This window comes from Thermobia domestica, chromosome 9 (assembly GCF_964235325.1).
Source record: "Thermobia domestica chromosome 9, izTheDome1.hap1.1, whole genome shotgun sequence".
NCBI classification, from domain to species: Eukaryota; Metazoa; Arthropoda; class Insecta; order Zygentoma; family Lepismatidae; genus Thermobia; species Thermobia domestica.
Window position 1 is genome coordinate 54810876 of NC_137462.1, and position 19743 is coordinate 54830618.

At 35.8% G+C, this 19743-nt stretch overlaps 1 protein-coding gene across 7 annotated transcripts in view; it reads left to right on the forward strand.

Annotated features, from left to right (window-relative positions):
* LOC145694661 (uncharacterized) overlaps window positions 1–19743 on the forward strand; it is a 392660-nt gene that overhangs the window by 160786 nt on the left and 212131 nt on the right. The window contains exon 7 of one of the 7 annotated variants that reach the window (XR_014133035.1): window positions 733–1585. The exons of 5 other annotated variants lie outside the window; for them this stretch is intronic. Coding sequence is in view for 1 of the 2 variants with exons in the window: in XM_081771118.1 (XP_081627244.1) it covers window positions 733–1534 (802 nt within the window). In the remaining variant the exon portion in view is untranslated. Of the gene's footprint in view, window positions 1–732; window positions 14408–19743 lie in introns of those variants that run through there. One more of the 7 variants, XM_081771118.1, reaches the window with a different exon arrangement.

Here is a 19743-nt window from a genome sequence, read left to right on the forward strand (position 1 = left end):
CGGGTATTTTGTGTTAGTGATGTAGATATACACTTTTACCAAGTAGTGAAATTTCAACTCATCTTGGTAGGGTAGCTGTTAGCGCATAACTTTTTCTATGATTGTAGGTCCAACCCTTTTTCTATGATTGTAGGTTCAAGTCTCATAATCTCTAAAACTTATTTTCAGGCGTTTTCCAAATGTGAAAGAAAATATTTCAGTTATTCACTTTCATTAATCCTTCGTGTCTTTTAACCTATTGGTCTTAAACTTCAGATAGTAAATTAAAGATTTCGTTTCAGCATAGTTTGTATGACTGAAATTTATAACTTTATTATTTCATCTTCTGTGGTTACTTTACGTCTATGTACCCTTTCCTATATTTTATTTTCTGTTGTATATAGTATTAACACATTTTTATGTTTGTTATGAAACTTATTTAGAACAAAGTTAACCCAAGAAACTCTTTTAGACTGTTCAATATGCGATAAGATAAACAGTATAAGTAATTAGAAATGAAAAAGAGGGTGTAAGTGTCAGTAAAAAAACGAATAAAAAATATTGAGTAATATACAGCTCTAGTAAGTTTGTTCTAAATTTCCAATTCTGATCCGAAACAAGTAGATGCACGGTCTGTTGAAAACAAGATCCTAACGAGGTATTACGTTTAGTGAATAATAGAATAGCTTTATGTATACTTGCTCTCTCTGTTGTAGTAAATATGATTATACACTAGTGTTTATTATTTTTCAGAATTAAGGACCAAAACCCAAAAGTATGTAACAAGACTTGTACTGTATGTGGAGAGAAGTTTCAGTATGCTAAATATCGTCGGAATCATATGTTGAAGAAGCATAATGTCGGGGAATATAAGTGCCCGCAATGCCCTAAACAATTCAGCAAATTTTGGAACATGCAACAACATGTACTAATACACTCAAAAACACGTTCCAAAGATTGTCCATGCGAAATTTGTAACAAATTGTTTTTCGATAAGCATCTACGAAACATACATATTCGTGTTGTTCATAAAAAGGATGAGAATAGTGTGAACTGTGAATTGTGTAATAAAAAGATACTAAGGATCAAGTTGAAGAACCATATGGAAACACATGCAGAAAATGTAAAGTATAGTTGTCCTGAATGTGATAAGAAGTTTGTTTCAAGAATGAAATTGTACTATCATAAAAAAACTCATAATCCTACTTTCACCTGTTGTAAAGTTTGTGGTAAATTGGTGAAGAAACGAAGTTTTCCAAACCATATGAAGTACCACAATAAATCAGAACAGTGTGAACTTTGTGGTGCACAATTTGCCAGCAGTATTAAACTTAAACTACACATGACAACCCACACAGGTGAACAACCATTTGTATGTGAGATTTGTGGTCGTAAATTTGCGCGTCACAACAATCTGCGAACGCATTTGAAACTTCATGCTGGAGTGCGTAAATTTGTGTGTGATTTATGTGGGAAAAGATTTGCTCAGAAGTGGAATATGCGAACACACATGAAGTCATGTGAGAAGAGTTCTTCTGTAGCACAAGCATCTTAATAGTTTAAATAATTTAGAATCGTCAGTTACTTTTAGAATACTATGAATGAGGTATAATGTTTGTTTTCTTCGTTTTAGTTTTACTAGTTACTGGCACATATAGTAGGGAACAGTGATTTATCCAGAATTTTGAACTTAGTAGAGGTTCAAAAAATCTTGGGGCGGGGTACAATCTTGCATTAAGGTCGTATACTATTATCGTCTTTTTAATTAGCGTGTTTTATATATATACAGATGGTGATCAGAAAAAATGGAAACACCTGTAATTGGCAACACGTCAGATGTATGGGTTGGCAGTGGTGTCGTGGCGCCCGCAGCGCCGGGCCGCTGGTGGTGGTGTGTTAGGTCGGTCTCCATACTACGTCAGGCGCAGTGGAACAGTAGTGTCCAGTGGCTGCAGCAGAGGGAGGTAGTGTAAAATGGGAGACCTCTCAGATTTTCAAAGAGGGCAAATTGTTGGTGCGCGGTTATGTGGAGTGAGTGTGACGGCAGTGGTTACTGTGTTAGGTGTGTCGCGTGAGACAGTGGCGAAGATGATGACGGCCTACACAACACACGGGAAAACCACATCGGGTAAGCAGAACAGTGGGCGGAAGAAAATCATGGAGGACAGGTCACGCCGGGTATTAAAGCGCATTGTCACGCAGAACCGTCGTGCCACTGCGGAGCAAGTGACGGAGGAACTCAATCAGCACCTCCCGCTCCCTGTTTCGACAATCACAGTCCGCCACGAATTACATGACATGAACTTACGGGGTCGTGTTGCACGGGCCTAACTGCTCATCAGGGACCATAACGCTTTCGCACGCCGCAAATGGTGCTGCGACCATGCAACTTGGACCGTTGAGGACTGAAAACGTGTGATATGGTCGGATGAGTCATTCTTCACCCTATTCCCAACCACGGGCCGTGTTTATGTGTGGAGAACGCCCAAAGAAACTTATGATCTGCCAACTGTAAAACATGGCGGCGGCTAGGTGATGCTGTGGGCCGCAATATCATGGTTTTCATTGGGTCCTGTGGTCACACTTAGCGGACGAATCACTGCCAACGATTGTGTCGCAATTTTAGGAGACCACTTGCATTCTATGGTCCGGATGTTGTTCCCGGATAATGACGCCATCTTCTAGGATGATAATGCACCCATTCACACAGCTGGCGTTGTTGAAGCGTGATTTGAGGAACATGGGGATGAAGTTCAACACCTCCCCTGGCCCGCCCAATCCCCATATCTCAACATAATTGAACATCTGTGGTCCGGCTTGGAAACACGACTCCAGCGACGATTTCCACCTCCATCCTCTCTCACAGAACTGACCGATGCCCTGCACGAGGAATGGTGTAAAATTCCACTTGCTACCATTCAAGACCTCTATGCCTCCATCCCACGTAGCATCAAGGCTGTTCTAAAGGCGAAAGGTAGCCCGACACCACATTAATCTGGTAAGTTGCAATTTGGTTCAGGTGTTTCCATTTTTCTGATCGCCATCTGTGTATATATATATATATATATATATATATATATATATATATATATATATATACAAACTTTAAAATTCGTCGATGCAACGATTGCATTGGATTTCCTTCCGCAGCCAGAGCCAATTAGCATCGACTTTCTCATGCTTGGCGTCACGTCGAGATGAAATCGTTGGCTATCGATTGATCGAACGTTATTGTGACGATCACAGCCGTGTAAAGGTTGATATCCATTCAATCTTGCGTTGCGTGCTTTGCTTCAAAATTTATCTTGTCGAAAGTAAGTTGTCATTCTATTGGCACTTAAAAACAAGAATTCAAAATCTTTTAGAAACCAAAATAGCAAGATTTTTAATGGTGTCTTCCCGTTCTGCCTAAAGGCCCTCCATCACTTTGTAGAAAATATTTTTAGACGAGAAAATCTGTCCAGGGAGAGATTTTTTCAAGAGAATTTTTCTTTAGTAATTGTAACAGATTCTGTAAGTTTTATTTTAATTTCTTTAAGTTTTATCATAAATTTTAGATGTTATTCTACTTGTTCTTCTCGAAAAAATGACTAAATACAGATCTGTTATTAACAGTGTTAATCACATCTACCTGTAGAGAAATGGAAAATTGATTGACTCAGTTGCAAGAAAGCTGTTTGACATTGTAGGTAAAACGAAGATAAAACAAACTTACTTGTCTAGTATCAAGTCATTTCACAACAAAATTTTATTCAGTTTTCCAGTAGTTCACCTCAAACATGTAAAGGCGGGCGGCTTTAGGATTATACTTTTGGGTAGGCCCGCTCCCTCGCGTATGGATACTTATGCACATTTGATTGATTAATGAGAATAGGAAATTCCTGTTACAGTAATGGTTAATGCTGTTTATTAAATAATTATTTACCATTAATATAAAAAGTGAAAAATATATTTACTCCGTATTGTATCTTTTAGTGTTTATATATTTTTTTTTTCAAAATTTGGGGTAGGTCCGTGACTACCTGGCCTACCCGCTAAAACCGCCATTGCTCGCAGTATGTAAAACGTGCCGCAGATCAATCCTTAAGACATGTTTGGCCATATATTAAGCAAAGAATGCAAAAGGATGCGTAAGACGGCTCGTATCCCCGATTATGTGACTTATTGATGTGATTAAAACTACAAAAAAACATACAAGTATTTCAATATTGATATTTTGTATTGCTGCTATTTACATTGGCAACATAAATATGAAAATAGAATTATATATGATACTATTGCATATAGTATAGAATTATGTGTATATATATGTATAAATCAGTTGATAAGGTGATGCCGAAAAAGGAGTTGTGATTGTACAGAACACTAAGATTCTTTCTTAGGAGTCGCCTTATGCATCCTCTAGCATTGTTTACTTAGTAACTATTGTATCAGGCCTTGTTTCCATTTTGTACTAATAGACAATAACACACTGAGCAAGGCTATGTGATAATATGAAAAAAAAAAAAAAACAGTATCACGTAACAGTTTCAACACACTAACTGTGTCTTCATCAGACTTCCACTCCTTTTGGCTGCTTGGAAGTTGGTCATCATTTATATACTCTCCGGAGATCACCTTTTAATTAGGCTCAGCCCCTTCTTTAAAAAGTAACACTTGTGTGGCTTTCACTTTCACTTTTTAGGTGCACACGTGTCCAATTAAAAGTTTACCTTTTCTTTGGATACATTCTGTCTCCTAATTATCTGTATTTTCCTTGGGAGACAGACAAAATCTCGCGGCCGAAACCTCGCGTGGCCAAAACCTCGCCGCCCAAAATCTCGCGTGTCCAAAACCTCGCCGCCCAAAACCTCGCGGGACAAAATCTCACCGGACCAAAACCTTGCGTGGCCAAAACCTCGCCACCCAAAACGTCGCGTGGCCAAAACTTTGTGGGTCCTGAGATCAAGCCAACGCTCAAGAATTATCCAAACTTCAACACTCCCTTACGAGGAGCATTTTGCAACTTACATTCTTATGGTACAAGGAGAAGATTTGTACCAAAACGTAAAGGTTCTATGCTTAGTAGTTTTTTAGATCTGGAGAACGGCAAAATTCATTCAAGGCCATCCATTCCATTCCTCTTTACGGCATGCATTTCGCAAAATATTGTCTTATCTGGAGCTTGTGCCCTTGTGAAGCAAGAAGATTTATACAAAATGTCAAGTTTCAAAACCTAATAAGTTTTGTAAATCTGGCGATAGAACATTCTACATTGAAGAAATCGTAGTGAAAAGGTTTTATCCTGACGACATTTCTTCCCAGGCGACACTACGTCTCGCTTAATTTAGACCAGGCGAGATTCTGTGTCGCGAGATCATTACAACGAGTCGATATTTTGAGTATGGCGATATTTTGGGGCGCGAGGTTTTGGCAAGGCAAGGTTTTGGCCCCGCGACGTTTTGGGCGGCGAGGTTTTGGCCAAGCGGGGTTTGGCCAGGCGAGGTTTTGTACCCAAACCATTTTCCTTATTAATTTTTCCTCTTTCTTTCTTCTTCCTTTTCATTTCTTCTTCTTTAAGCAGGATCTTCTCCCACTCTTTATTTATCGAGAATCCTGCATTCCAATTCATCACCTTGTCTCCTGCCTTCATAATCTCCCTGGCTTCCTCCCATTTTCTCACCAAAGTTCTGTTCTGTACCTCTATGACCCCTCTCCTTCTCATCCTATCCTGTGGTTTGTCTCTTTGTGTTGCTTGCATATCGCAGTGTTGTCCCTTTTCAATCTTACATCATCCTGGTGCTGTTTAATCCTTTCTTGCATTTTCTTTTTTGTTTCTCTTATGTAAATTTTGTTACACTCCGCGCATCCTACTCCCCTTTGATCTTTCTCCGCTACTGTTTTTCTCTTGGTTCTTCTCAATAGTTCAATTATTCTGCTTCCTCCTTTCCTGTACGTCCTAATTCCTGCTTTCCGAAGCATTCTCTTTATCTTCTCTGTTTCTTTGCCTAGGCTTTCTATTCCAAACCATTTTTTGTTCTTGTCTTCTTCCTCTTTCTTTCTCTCTCTTGCTATGTTTCTTATGATCTTATCCTCTTCGTTGTATCCATTTCTCCTTAGCTGTGTCCAGAAGTTCTTTAAATCTGTTTTCCTCTGTTCTTCATTTGTGTTTAGGTCTTCTATTCTTTCTTCCATGCTTTTTATGAAATTCTTCTTTGTACCCTCATCCACATCACTTCGTTTGTGGCAATACACTCCCGCTGCACACTATTTTTGGTACCAGGATGTAATAAACTCTCCCCCTTCCGACTTCTTAATTTTCATATCTAAATAGTTTATCTCATTGTCTACTTCTATTTCATTTTCTAGTCTAATCCCTTTCTTTTCATCTTCCACGTCCCTTATGAATTTGTCCAGCTGCCTTTTCGTTCCCTTCCATATTCCTAAACAGTCCTTCACATAACGCAAAAAAGAAGCAGTCTTTCTCCTCCTCTTTCTATCGTCTCCTTCAGAACAGAAGTTTGGTGAGAAAATGGAAGGAAGCCAGGGAGATTATGAAGGCACGAGACAAGGTGATGAAATGGAATTCAGGATTCTCGATAAATAAAGAGTGGGAGAAGATCCTGCTTAAAGAAGAAGAAATGAAAAGGAAGAAAAAAGAAAGGAAAAATTAATAAGGAAAATAAAGATAATTAGAGGACAGAATGTATCCAAGGAAAAAGTAAACTTAATTGGATACGTGTGCACCTAAAAAGTGAAAGTGAAAGCCACACAAGTGTTACTTTTTAATGAAGGGGCGGAGTCTGATTAACCCTTTCCGGATTCCGGTTTTTTGGGCTATTTTTTAGACTTTCAGTCAAGCAGCTACTGCATCGTCACTATTTATCCTAGGATCATGGTTCATAACTCATTCTCTTCAGAATGGAGCTGGCTTTCAAATGGTACTACTTGCATGCTCACACCATATATCAGGAGCGGGAAAAATGATGTCAAACGGAAAATTTCGGAGGGAATTTTTTTTCTCGCAATTTGGGCCCCTCTAAAAGCGGCCCTGTGCGAACGTAGCCATCTAAAAAAAAAATCTGATAAATAGTACTTGGTATACTGAATGTGTGTGCCAAATTTCAGGTTTCTATATTGAATACCAAGGGCGGGAGAAATTTTATCAGGAATTCCCACCATGCCCCAAATTACCGTAAAACACCATGATCTCAGGTAAAAAATTTCCTGAGACATCGCTAATTACTCTAGGGTCATGTTTCGCCCATCATTCTCTTCAGAATAGAACTGCCTTTCAGGCGGTATGACTCACGTGTCTCCATCGTGTATCTAAGCGGGAAAATCCCGGAAAAAAATTTGGGGGTCTAAATATCCCTTTTTTTTTAAATTTTAGCCCACCTGGACCCCCCCTGTTTTAACACACAGATCTGCAAAAAAATCTGGTAAATACTACTCGGTGGGCTGAATGTTTATGCACAATTCCAATTTTCCAGGTGCAAAAGTAAGCCCGCCAAAAAAAGTATACCGACAATGTCCCATATTCCCGTATACAGAGGGAAATTTTTAAACATTGCCTGAGACATCCCTAATTGCCCTAGGGTTATGTTTCGCCCATCATTCTCTTCAGAATAGAACTGCATTTCAGGCGGTACCATTCACTTGTCCCCATCGTGTATCTAAGGCGAGAAAATCCCGTGAAAGTGATTTTTTGGTAAAAACTTCCCTTTTTCAACGTTTAGCCCCTCCGTACCCCACTGTTTTAACGCAAAGATCTGAAAAAAAATCTGGTAAATCCTACTCAGTGGACTGAATGTTTGTGCAAAATTTCAATCTTCTACGTGCAAAAATAAGCCCGCCAAAAATACTTTACATAAACTCCCCCAATAATATCACATGAAAATATATATTTTAGAATTATGACGTCATCACCTCCTATGTCTCGACGCAGGAAGGTGTGAAACCATACGTAATGTCTTCTACAATGCCTCTGGACTTAAACTGGACGAAAAAGGTCAAACCCGTATGGTACAAATTGTACCATGAAATCCCCAAAGGGTTAAAAGGTGATCGCCGGAGAGTATATAAAAGATGACCAACTCCCAGGCAGCCAGAAGGAGTGGAAGCGTGATGAAGACACTGTTAGTGTGTTGAAACTGTTACGTGATACTTTTTTTTTTTTTTTTACATATTATCACATAGCCTTGCTCAGTGTGTTATTGTTTACTTAACTAAACACGTCGTGGCCTAACATGTCTTGAGGATGTGAACTGTGGCACCTTTTACGTACTGCGACTCTTAGCATGTTAGAGATGAACTACTGAAAAAGTGAATAAAATCTTGATGTGAAATAATTTGATATTATACCAAATTAAGTTTATTTTATTTTCGTTTCAGTTACAATGTCAAACGGCTTTCGTGCAACTGAGTCAATCAATTTTCCATTTGCCCACAGGTATTTTTTAAAAAATCACATTAGTCTACCAAAATAGATGTGAATAACTGCTGATAAAAAAAACTGTATCGTCGTCATTTTTCCGAGAAGAATAACATCTAAAATTTATGATGAAACTTAAAGAATAGTTATTCTTCTTACAGCCTCTGTTAGAATTACCGAACATATTATTACGAATGCAGGACAAAATTCAATAGGACTAACCCCAAGGAAAATTCAGACAAAACGGACTAAATTCAAGCGACAGAAACATAGGCGCAGCGTAATAAAAGGATGACTTTTTTTCTTCAGCTGTTACGCATCAAAAATGTTATCTGAAATACTTCACTTTACGGAAATAACATTTTTTAAAAAAAAAAAACTGCTGAAAACCGAATAAAAGACGTAAGACTGTTGAGTCATTTCCATTTTAAGTGATTAAGCATGTGCCGCTCGACCATCTCCAAAAAATCTAATTTTTTCATGAATGTTTATTCTATATTAGGGTACTTCAAAACCACAATTATTATTATTATTATTATTATTATTATTATTATTTTACAACATCCCATGGCGACACAGCGGGTAACGCCATTTTACGTTTCTTTCGATTTTAGGCGTTTAGGTTGTTTTGAATCAACATCTATTTGTCCTACCAAATTGAAAATTGTTGGACGTTTCCAACTCGAGCAGAGCTAAAACTTTGATCTCTTAACATTTTTGGCTGAAACAATTGAAAGAGGTGAAATCAGAGTCTACAGTAGGATCACTTTTGGACATTGAAAACATTTGGGAAGAGGAAACAATTGACGTAGAGGTCTGAATTTGTGTGTGCATGTAGTCCGGGGTCATAAGTAAATACGCAAAAATTTTCAGACCTGTAGCTGCTTCCAAACGCCTGAAAAAAGTCTTGAAGTTCGAGAATTAGGCCAATTTATCATTTCACTGTCCAATATCTCCAATGGACCTGGAAAAAAAGTTCTGAAATTTTGGGAATAGTTAGTCCTTTAGTATACCATAACCACTACAAAGCGCGTTTTGTGTTTTTGTGCAGAATGTGGGTCAAAGTATTAAGTAATGACGTCATACTCTAGGAGGTGTTTTGTTCATGAATTCAACTGGAAATTAGTTGTGAAGTAAAATAAAGTACGATGAATCGTTAGTCCAGTCAAGGTTCTCAAGCTCGTTCCTATCCTCTAGTTGTAACACTGTCTTATCACAACCACAGCAGCACTGGTGAAGAATGCTACTATACGCAGAAGGCGAGGAAAGTCAAAATGCACACTTGACAAAAAAGACCGTAAGTACTCCTTGCTCTTGCTGCTTGCTAAATGAATGATATTCAATCATGTTTATTCTTGTCTTAATTGTCAAATCATGCAGAAGACTGTTGTCCTTTCGTTTAATCTACATTCCCAAGTCAGTGAACACTTATCCGCTGTAAACAGTGACTGCGGAAACAGTGTCCAAAAGTGATCCTACTGTAGACTCTGATTTCACCTCTTTCAATTGTTTCAGCCAAAAATGTTAAGAGATCAAAGTTTTAGCTCTGCTCGAGTTGGAAACGTAGATGGTCGATTTTCAATTTGGTAGGACAAATAGATGTTGATTCAAAACAACGTAAACGCCTAAAATCGAAAGAAACGTAAAATGTCGTCAGCCGCTGTGTCGCCTTGGGATGTTGTAAAAAAAATAATTAATTGTGGTTTTGAAGTACCCTGTATAGGGAAAACATTTATGAAAAAATTAGATTTTTTCGAAAAGGTCGAGCGGTAATTTTTCTTCTTTCTCGATCACTTCGCATGGATTGATCCTGTTATAGTAAGTATATATTTCAAAATTTAATCTTTGCTTTATATATATATATATATATATATATATATATATATATATATATATAAAGTCTTGATCAGTTTCAGAATTAAAATAAGTATTTATACATTACTCAAAATAAAAGACTGCTATATGCAACCACACAAGGACGACATTTTTAAAATCAAATAGCATCACAGTTACTTTCCGTAATTAAAATGAATGGTTTTACTGTAATATGCTAACGTATTTCAAATGTATTAAAGGTATAATAAATAGGAATAATCAGAACTTTTCATAGTGTGAAAGTAATTAAAGCTAATCTGCCTTTTATTATAACATTTTTACGTTTTATTGAGTTTTCAGCATTTTAAAAGAAATATGAAGTTATTTCAGTTGAAAAAATACAGATAACATTTTATAATATATGACAATTGAAGGGGAAAAAATAATCATATAGGGTTGCCTTGGTACATCTAATATATACTTCTGTGATGTTGTTCCTTGGATTTTGCCCTCGTAACTACAACCATTTTATACATGAGTTGTGATCTGCATACAAACACGCTAGAAGTTAAGTTTTTCGGTGCTACATTTCCCTAAACATTTCCTCCTCGAATAGAATTCCCTATCTCCAAAGATTAGATAGAATGGGAATTCCCGTTCTGCCTAAAGATAAGATCATTTAAAAGATTTTCCACAAAGTCCTGGAGGGCTTTAGGGAGCGCAAAAATGAATCTTTTTAATATTGCAGCCCTCTAGTTGGGGGAGTGTAAGGAATTTCTTTCCGCGAGGGTGTCCGAAAATTTTTGGGCGGTGGTGGCGAGGTGTTAGGGGGTGTAGATAAATCACTGGTAGGAAATCATAATATTAGGCTTTCAACTAATATTGCAGAAAAACGAAACATTTGTCAGTTGAAAGGTTTTCAGTAATTAATTTTGGCGGTACAGTTTGTGAACTCAAACTAATAAGTACTTTTCGCGATGTAATTAAAACAATGAACTAATTGTATGGATGAATTCCTAAAATACTTCAAATAATTGTAGTTTCTTTATATTGTGCTTAATTAAATGTTTAATTACAATTTATGTGTAATTTAAGTACTTCATATTTTGGCTAGTGTGGACTGTGTGGTGGACAAACACCGTGCTTGTGGGCTTTCTCGGGGTTCTCCCGTTTCTTCCCACTTTCTTCATTCCACCATTTTATTCATTTCTTATCATCACCGTCTCCTTTAGCCTAACCGGCATAATCGTGGGACGTAAAACTCGAAGATTTCATTTCATTTTTTTCATATTTTGGCTATATTATGGTTCTAATTCTTTTTCAAATGTTAGTATAATTTCAATAGGAGAGCAATGTATTTCGTGTTTGCTTATTAGGCTGACTTTCTGAAGACTTCTTTTGTCTATTCCAAAATTTCCAACAGACCAAAATTATAAAATAAAATTTCACAAGATAAAAGCTGGAAATTACTTATTATATCATCATTAAAATGCGCGATTACATCATCTTTATTAGCGTCAAACAACGAATACTACATTAGTTGTACGCGACTCCTCACATGTTTCCAGGAGAAATATGTAATTCCGACAAGTCAGCCGTGAGTAAAAATTTTATGACCTTTACTTACGAATTGTGTATTTTCAGGCCTGAACTTACTAAAGTTTTCATCCTTATGCCTTGCCTCACTGCTCGCTAACGATTAATCGTCTTGGTCTCAAAATGAAAACTTATTCTTTAAAGTATTGGAGTGTTTGACACGGGAGATGCTAGTTCGGATTCTATTTTAAGTTGTATGACCACGTTTCGTAAACCCCCGCTGCTGAAAGGGACATTAAATTTCAATCCAATCAGTCCTAACACTAACATACATGGTAAGAGTTTTTTAGGGTGTTCGAAATGATGTTCTGTAAACTTCAATCTGGCTATGGCTCTAAATGCAAACACCATCTGCTGAGAACTTGCAGTGACCGTGTTCTGAAAAATGTTTTTTCTTTTCTGGACAGGATCAATATTGCACAAATGTTAATATTTCTGCGTTTTAGAATGTTAATTTACATCAGACCAGTAAGTAATATCTTTTCTGTGAATCTAAAAGTATTATACCAATATTAATTAATTAATTAATTTTTATTTATTTATTATGTTTTTATATAAACATTCTCTAACAATGTATTAATATAACACAAGATCATGCGTAGATGTCTGCGTATAGATGTCTGCGTATAAATTTGGTAGATACACGATTTAAATTGGTAACCTGTCAGTCTTTGGTCGATAGACATCGAAATTTCAGGAGGCCCGTTTCCAGGCCTTGACAGGAATCACTTCCTTGATACATAAACCTATAGGTATTCAACTTTAACAATTATGAGACTGTGAATAATCCAGGAGGTTCATTTCCAGATCTTGGCAGAAATTCTCCTTTTAAAATATTTACCTAGTCCATATATTTCTGTTTTTACTAGCACATAACACATAAACGTACACAATTTATGATGCAAATCTTTCCTATATTTATAATTACAGTAGTTGGTTCTGCACAGAAGCTTTCGGTTGTGCGTGATCTTCAGTCCACTAACTTCTCTTAGATGATATTTTAGTCGAATATTGTCCTAATTAAAATACCTCAGTGATTGACACTCTAAACTCTTTGAATGAGTGAATCTTTTTAACCAAAAATTTTCTTAAACACTATGCTTTTTAACGCCTTATTTCCATTTAGGAATGTTTTTTCTTTTTGACCTTTTTTTTTTTTTTTTAATCTATACATATTGTTTCTTCTTTAATTTCGTTTGTAGTATTATTACAAAGTTTTGGAGCAAAAAAAGAATTAGGTTTTGTGATATTGTTTTGTTTACTCTTACTGTTTCAGATTTTTTTGGAGTTATTTTTCTCTTTCCATATCAGTATGTTATTTTATTCCACTGTTTTTCATATTTTTCTACGTATAAAAGTATAGTTTTTGCATATAAGTTTTCAACGGTTAAAACTGTAAATTCTGTATACAGAGTGTTTCAAAACAACACCGACAACGTTTGCGAGGTGATTCATGACACCAAGATAAGACAAAAAGTATAGACCAACATTGGTGCACAAATGCTTCCTTTCGGAGTTATATGCTGCCGAAAACATTAAAAAATGAACTTTAAAGGTCCATAGCTCTAAAACTATGGGACTAACGTAGTCGGGTCGACATCACTTAGGAACTAGCATGTGCCCTATCCAAATATCCAAGTTTCAGAATCCTGCGTTTCTTGCGCATCAATTTTTATGGAGGTAGTTGGTGAGTACTGCAAATTATTTGCCTGTAGCCAAACTCCCTCTATAAAAATTGTTGTGTGAGTACCTTAGGATTGCGGGCGCACTTATTAGTTGCTAAGTGGAGTCTTGAACCGACTACGGTAACTCCTATAGTTTTGGAGCTAGACCTTTAAAGTTCATTTTTTCATGTTATCGGCAGCTTATAACTCTGAAAGGAAGCATTTGTGCACGCAGGTGGGTTTATACTTGTCTTATCTTGGTGTCAGGAATCACCTCCCAAACGTTGTCGGTGTTGTTTTGAAACATCCTTTATAGGTCTTCCAATTTGTTTTCTTTATTTTTATTTAAACAAATTCTTATTATATTATTTTGCTGAATTTGTAATGGTTTCATATGCGTTTCATAGGCAATTCCCAACTTAAGATACAATATTGTAGACTTGTAGAGTATTCTGAATAAGAGCGTAACACATAAAGCTATCACATTTTTACAGCATGAAATCGAGACTAATGAAAAGAAAACAAGTCTATATTGGTCGCTATTTATTGACCTTTACAAATTTTATATTTTTTTTTATTATCTAGGAGTATTTTGGACTCAATCGCCATAAAATTTTTATGGGATTTGTCCCTCCGTATCTTTCGTTTTTTTAGTTTAGTTTTTAACACTCATTATACACGATAAGTACCATTTATAACGACACATAGTAGAGGGAGCGTAGAGAAGAAGTAAAATGGCTAAATTGTTATTTTGCACTGTTATAATTATAAATCTTAATTTCATTCCTTGATTCTTCAAATGTTGCAAATAATTCATGTCCCTTTCTTAGGTTATCTTCCTCTCCTCTTCGCACAAAAAGAGTTTAATTAATCTTTAAGGTCCTTTCCACTTGCCCTGTTCCGGCCTGAGTCATACACACCTAAAGGCTATAAAACATATTCAATTAAACTTTCGGGTAGAGCCTAATTTGACAGTACCATTCCGATATTTGCTTAGTGGGACATGAACAACTTGAGTGACTGGTAGCTGGATCGAACCTATGATGTGGTACGCGAACGTCCCTTTTGTAGCAGCTAATTTGAACTCCTTTTCACCGAAACTCTCACTTCTAAAAAACGCTGTCAGGGAAGAGTAGGACACTATCACAAACATTTTTGTGCTTTATACTGTTCACATGATGTTTAATGTCTAACCATCCGCCATGAATAATATTGAATGGGAAGAACATCTGTTAGAGGGTACGTCAGAATCAGAAATAGTTCTCTTCAGAAATGGATATTTTTTTCTGGAGGACATCGTTAAAAACACACTTACGTTTTGTACCATTACTGACACGTCAAATAACTCGGCAATTGTAAGATCCCGATAATTGTCCTACATATCACAGCACGGGTAAATGATAAAACACAGAGAAAGGAAAGTAGCTCGTTCACAGCGCGAGGCTTCCAATAAAAAGGATGAATTAATTGCCATGACAGTTATTCCTTTGTTTGCAGTCTTTAAAAAAGTCGGGACACGAGTTAAAAAGAAAGGACTGTCCTGGCTAAATCGAGATGTCTGTCAGCCTTAGTAATACACCATACGTAAAACCTTTAATTCTAAACAGCCTCTTAATCGTACAGATTTATACACTAATTTTCTTAAATTCTTTTGTTACATGTTGAATAATCGATGTCTACTTTCAATGTTCGTCAATTTTTACAGCTAAATAATTCTGATTCGTAACTTCATTAATTGCATTACAGTAACAATGTATAATATTAACGCAATTATAATATCTTAAAAACAAAGTTTTGAGGTTGGCCAATCATTCTTGTTAAATTTAAAACCAAATAATTTTGTTCAAACTATTGATTTACCTTATTTAATGTTATTTTCGGTTTAGTATAAGTTTTTTCTCATTTTTTACCCATAATAGTTATTGTGGTATCATCCGCAAATAATTGAATATAGCCATCGATTTTCAAATTGTACAAATCATTTAGATAAATTATAAACCATGGATACTGATACTGGAAATACTTGGATTATACTGGATTTTAATTTTGATACTGGAAATAATACTGGAACTTTGATCTACATACTGGAAAAGTCATGAAATACACAAATATCATTCTTTATAATCTACCCTGGATTTTTGAACTCCAAAAGTCAAGGGTAATAACAGTCGTTGCATTAAAACTAGAATAGAATAATTACGATTATTTACACAAGTTAAAATATAACTTAATAATACATTTAGATAATACAAATAATGCTCTTGGCTCACTGTATCAGCCCTCCGAGCAGGGTGTCTACGGGCCTGAAAGTCATGAATTGGAGTTGTCTGTTAAAGGATGCTTAAAGTCGTGAATTTGAGTTTCAGGTCATGAAAAAAGTGATTTTATAGAACAACAATACTTATGTAATACAGTACAGTTACTGAAATAATAAATTGTGATTTTCCCCAATGTTCCGGCGTTAAGACGTGACGCCACATCTCTTGGGGTTGCAGATAGTCACCAACTTCTCCTTTTCTACTAATTCTGCTTTTTTTCCTCGTTTCCCCCAATACTTCACGTATAATAATAATGAATACTTTGTATTATATGCAATGCACAGTATACAGGGCTGCAAACTAGTCAGTAAAGTCAGTAAAAGTATGACCAATGATGGTAAACTGAGAGCCAGTTTTAATGCTTTGTATGGATGTGGCATATTGCTTATGTAAAGATTTCAGCTCTTTCAAAGGCAGCAACAAATACACATAACAGCACCACTCTTCTTTAATTTAATTTGAAATTTTTTGTTGCAGGTCGCATTAATTATTGATTTTTGAAGAAATATTTTGTGAAGTCAACGAAGTGTTTGTTGAAAGTTTCAGATAGAGTTTCAGTTTTGAAAGTTTCAGATAGAGTTTCAGTTTTCACAGCTGCTCGGTGGGGAGAAGGTAGCTAATTTTAAAACCAATTAATTATTTGATATATTATAGCCTACTTCATATTTTAAATGAGGATTTGATGTCAGTGATGTCCGGTATTAAGTCAGTCAGCTAGTTTGCAGCCCTGAGTATATTATATATATAATACATCCATTATTATTTATTTGTGTGATTATTACTGTTGCACATATCTTTTGAGAGAGAATGAGGAAAATAAGAGGAGAGACTTATTTAAAAACTGAGCGATGGGACTGAACAATAAATTCAGATTTGAATTTTCTTCAGAGGTTGGAAAATGATAAGTATAAAGGGTATTGCTCTTTTGTATGAACAGTTTTGATATTAGCAACACGAGAGTGTCTTCAGTTCGATCTCATGCCAAAGGCAAAAAGCATACTGAAAGAGTAAATTCTTCAAGTTCGAGCAAAAATACTGTTTCATATGTTATTTGCCAAGGAAGAAACTACAAACTGTTTTTGTGAATGCTGTTCCATCAATTACAAGCTCTGTTCCAGTGAAAGCTGAACTTTGTGAAGTGCGAACTTCAGTTGTAAATAACGCACATACTTGTTTTATTGATAACAAGACCACAACATTCAGTACTTGTATTATGAAATCACTACTTGTACTTGTATTACAAGTAGTCTTAATAATTTTATTATCAAAGATGAAGTTATTACTGCAAAAATATTGTGGGCTGTTAATCAAGTTATGACCCATTCTTCTGGTAGAAGTTTTGGCATTTGTGTTGATGTTTTTAAAGTGATGTTTCCCGACAGCGAAATTGCGAAAAAGTTCAAGATAAACTTGGATACCTAGTTACATATGAACATATTTCCAAAAAGAACTGGCAAACGTTTTTAAAATAGGGTCCTTTCTTCATCAACATAAAATAGGTTGATAAAGAAAGAAAAAAAACTTAGAAAACTTTGTAAGCATAAAAAGTTTTGTAAGAAATGACGTGCTCCCAGCACAGTTGGCATTCATGGGTTCTATTTCTCTTGAACTAGAACAGTATCTCCCCAAATATCAGAGTAATGATCCTCTTCTCCTTTTTATGTTCACTGATCTGAGTACTATGCTTCGACACGTGTTGGGAAGAATTATAGAGAATCAGATTTTGGAGTCGGCAAATACTAGTAAGAAACTTCTCTCAATTTGAAGAATACAGTAAACCTGAAGAACTTCCATGCTGTTGACATTGGATTTACATCCTCAGCAGCTTTATAAGGTAAGGTAATAAAAGATGAAGAAGTTCTTCAGTTCCATGGAGACTGCAGAAAATTCCTTGTTGATATATACAAGAAGATTTTTGTCAAAAGCCCTCTTGCTTTCAAGTTTGTTAGAGGTGCCAGCTACTTCAATCCTGCAATTATGAACAATTCGTCTATTAAGACTTATAGGGTAACTGCTGCACTAGAAGTTCTTGTTAAGGTAAATCAATTTGTAACAACCCGTTTAACCGGTTGTTTACATTGGTGCTGTTGATGATAAAGTTGGCCCCCGTATAGTGCTACTGTACCAGTCATGTTGTTCTATTATTCTCGTTTTATGTTGTCATATTGTTTGGTAATTATAGTTTGTTTTCTTTGTTGCTGGTATGGAGGCATGTCCGTAATATTGGTACAGATGAGATATATCTATTCAATCTAATTTATGATATGAAACACACATCAAAATTTCAATCCAAAAGCGAATATTTCTCTCAAGTCGGTTACTATAGATTTAGTTTAAGTTACGGCATGATGCGTAAGAGTTTTTATTCCTATCGTATACGATATTCTTAAAACGAGCTTAATATCTAATTAAACCTAATTATTTAAAATTTATATTACCTTGCTTATAAACCTACAACTTCCGCTTCGTTGCAGTATGTGCCATTCTTTTGTTAATAGTAGAGGGGTAGTTCTTGCTATTACAGCAAGAGGGCGTTTGAATCGCTATTTGGTGCATACGTAATGCTGGTTTTTGTAAAATGGTGTCTAAAAGGTTGATGAAATTTCTTGTTGCTCCGGCAACAAGTAAACATCGACAAGGAGAGAATAGGTGAGTTCTCAATTTTATGCTATACGTTATTTTCAGTAATTAGAAAATTAAATTTAATATATAAAATTACGATTTAGGCGGCTAGGTTCCTGTACTGCGATATAATTGTTATAAAATTGTCTTAGTTTATAGTCGAGTATATGATATTGAAAACGCGTTTATCAAGGCCTGGTTCCGAGAGAGGGAAGACGCAGTTAATTCTAATGTACTAGTGTGGTTAGACGGTGGCCGTGTCAGTGCTCCAAAAATTTTAGAAATTTCGTAACAAAACATTTATTTCGGACTATAACCTTGGTGAAATCATTGTTTAGGCCCAACCTAGTTTACTGTTTAAAAGAAAGAAAAAAAAATAAAAGAAAAAAGAGGAGCTTGACTTAAAATTAGTAGATAACCTTCTTTCGGCAGAAGGCCACCGAATATCACCTCCGCCATTACTATAATTATAAAGTAATGAGGCAGGAAGTATATTTGTCGAAATCCGTTGCTTCGGACTACGAGAGCTACTTTCTATAAATCATAGAACGTCAAACTGGTGGCTGAAGAAAGGGAATCCGATGTTTCAATTCAGAGGTTGGACGAATCATAGCCTCTCCTGCATAATCCAAGATTGAGGGAGCCAGTTTGTGTAAACTTCTAGCGAAAGGCGTTGGAGAAGTAGTAATATCAAAATTTCCTTTCTAATTCTAGACAGTATGGTAACTTATGGAATGAAAATCTTCACAACCAATATGTGCAGATAAGTAAGGGTGCGTCACGCGTCTTCGTAGCTCACCACATTTTTGTCCACTCCTAAATATATTTGATAAAATCGAAATGTAATCGAATCATTAAACGTGCTACTTTTAATATGTCCGTTTGGTAAAATTGTCTTGTGAAAGTGTGTGTTTTTATCATGTCATAGATTAGGTTGACTTGGTAGAATTTTACTTTGACCGTTCCTATGAATATGTTTTATCTCATTGTAGTTTAGGTATAATTTTACTGTGACCATGTCCCTGAATATGTTTTGTCTCGTTGTAGTTTAGGTACAGTTTTACTTTGACCGTGCCTATGAATATGTTAGTTCGGTATAAAAATTTTCTGTTCGTGATTGCTGAATCGGTTGTATAGGGGATAACGAACTCATATGCGGCATTAATTTAATTCTTACGTGCTTATGTGTATTGTAATATGTTAAGTCGATCCAGGGTAATATTTAAACAGTAAATTTTGAGTGTTTTCTTTTTGGTTATAATATTGTAAATTTTGTCTTGTGTTAGGTTAGATCAATTCGGTTACTCACATATTTCGTGGGTTAGGTTGATTCGTC